This window comes from Montipora foliosa, chromosome 12, assembly GCF_036669935.1.
Source record: "Montipora foliosa isolate CH-2021 chromosome 12, ASM3666993v2, whole genome shotgun sequence".
Taxonomy (NCBI): domain Eukaryota; kingdom Metazoa; phylum Cnidaria; class Anthozoa; order Scleractinia; family Acroporidae; genus Montipora; species Montipora foliosa.
The window spans coordinates 34805417-34807916 of record NC_090880.1 but is presented as its reverse complement, the minus strand read 5'-3'; the positions used below and the strand labels follow the sequence as shown (position 1 = coordinate 34807916).

At 34.2% G+C, this 2500-nt stretch overlaps 1 protein-coding gene across 1 annotated transcript in view; it reads left to right on the top strand.

Moving 5' to 3' along the window:
• LOC137979049 (apocarotenoid-15,15'-oxygenase-like) overlaps positions 1-2500 on the top strand; it is an 18151-nt gene that overhangs the window by 9031 nt on the left and 6620 nt on the right. The window contains exons 5-6 of the mRNA XM_068826214.1: positions 1-255; positions 2253-2500. The exon at positions 1-255 is cut by the window's left edge and continues 90 nt beyond it; the exon at positions 2253-2500 is cut by the window's right edge and continues 64 nt beyond it. Coding sequence (XP_068682315.1) covers positions 1-255; positions 2253-2500 — 503 coding nt within the window. The remainder of the gene's footprint in view (positions 256-2252) is intronic.

Below are 2500 nucleotides of genomic sequence, written 5' to 3'. Positions count from 1 at the left end.
CAGAAACAGATACACCATATTGATGGACTCAATTATGGACATGACTTTGTCCTTCTCCCTGATTATTACATCTTTCATATGACACCTTTTGTTAAAGGGTCATGGTGGATAACTCAAAAGATTCTACTGGGATGGAGTTCCCCAGGAGAACTGATGCAATATTATCCTGAGCTACCATCGCGATTTGTGATAATACCACGAAAAAGTAATCATGGTGACACTGGTGTGATGTTTGTGGATACAGACCCTTGTCATGTAAGTTATATTTTGTGGAGTTGTGTCCAAAAAGGTTTGTAATGAGATGCACAATATTGATTTTGACATCTGACATGTGTCCCTTAAATTTTAAGCATTTGCTACCCATTTGTAGCTATAAGGGTTAGCACTGTTACTGTAAATTATTGCAAGGTAACAACAAATGCCGGTGCCTCTGGTTACTTGAGGATCTGATCAGAGTTTGAAGGGGTTATAAATTTACTGATTGCAATGATTAAATTAATTAATATTGATTTTTGTATTATTATTTTAGCATAGCTCTGACAGGGCTTGAAATTAATGAAAAACCCAGTCCCAATTTTGCGACAAGATACGAAAATTTCGTCAAAATTTTTGCAAATTTAAGTCGCAAAATCGTCTCGCTGCAAATTGTGTTCTCAGCGGTTAAGCAAAACAAAACATAAGCCCGCAATACTTGCAAGTGAAGAAACCACTGAAAATGGTGAATGATCGAAGGTATATATATATATATATAATTTCTTTTTTTGAGTAGAACGTATTTCGTAGAGCGCTCAACTCAATTGATTGAGGAGTAATAACTATGACTTTACACAAGTTTAGGTTTCACGAGTAACCATCGTTTAATGCTACAGAACTGTTTCGTATGGTACAAGTACCACACTCATCAGGCAATTTTAACGACTGATGAGTGTGGTACTTGTACCATACAAAACAGTTCTGTAGCATTAAACGATGGTTACTCGTGAAACCTAAACTTGTGTAAAGTCATATATATATATATATAATATTATAGATATATATATATATATATATACAAATATATGTATATATATATATATATATATATAGTAAAATCCAACTAGTGGTCTATTATCAATGCTGCGTTTTGATTTGTTGAGCTACTAGTAGGCTATTTGTTATAGCCCACTATTGACTCAGAGCCCATTCGGGCTCGAGGAATAATTGTTAAATATATATATATATATTCACCATGATATCAATCAGTTATACAATGTAGGCTACCAATATTGTTATGTACATGATTGTATAATTATAAGCACTTTGATTCAGGCAATTAAAAGGAAGAGAGATGACAGAGAATGAGTGAACCTTAAATGTAAGTTATACAGAGTCCTGACCCCAGTCTGCGCAAAGACCCAACCAAGCCTCAAAGATCAGTGTGATGCTTATAAACCCTTTGACGTCCAAACCAGCCTAAACCGGCCAGACTTAGTATTTTACTCTGTCTAACGCCAGACGATTTTACTCGTCAATGGGGAACCCCTGGGAGTCAATGGGTTAACAAGTAACCATTGGCTACGTCTACCACCCCAATCCAATTATTCCCTCTGAGGTGCCGGATTGCAGAATATTAATATCAAAAATGATTTGATATTTCGCTATTTTGATAATTTTTATTATTACCTTGATATTTTGATATCATCATGATATTCTGATATTCTTATATCACCATGATATTTTGATATTATCATGATATTTTCATATTCCAATATTTGCATGACACATAAATATAGAATATACCTTGTTCCTTAATCCTTGAGCCAAAAGAAGCTAGAAGATAATGTCATGATATATCAAAACATCAAACCACATCACCTATCAATAATTATTGCATGATGACCCTTGCAAAGACTTCATATTTTGATATTATCATGATAATTATATCAAAATATCAAACCTCACTAAATACCACTTGACCCTAATAAGACTTGATATTTTAAAGCTTTTTTGATATTTTGATATTATATCATGAGATCTTGACGCAGATTCAAGTACCTCTGCAGAATATCAAAATATCATTGACTTTTGTCAGTATCAAAATCTCATGATTTAAAAAAACCTTCCTGGAAATTTGATATATCAAAAGTGATACGACCTATGAATATTTTGATATTCTGCAATACCGCACCTCACTCTCCATTACACTGGTATAAATATAAAGCATATACCTTTCTATTTGATGTTAATTTTCCTCTTTGTTTCTTTTTTTTCAGATTTTCCATTTTGGTACTGCTCAGCAAACAGGAAACAAGATTGAATTTTGTGCTGTGTGTTTGGACACCAAATTTGATATGACATTTGACAGTAAGGTGTGGCTTTCTAATGCCTCTGTTTCGCCAGGCCTGGCTTATAAATTCACAATCGATCTTGCAGCCAGTCGTTGTACGCGGACACAAGTTGATCGTGCAAGTGTAGAATTCCCGAGCACACACCCTTACAGGAATGGAATGCAAGGAACTCG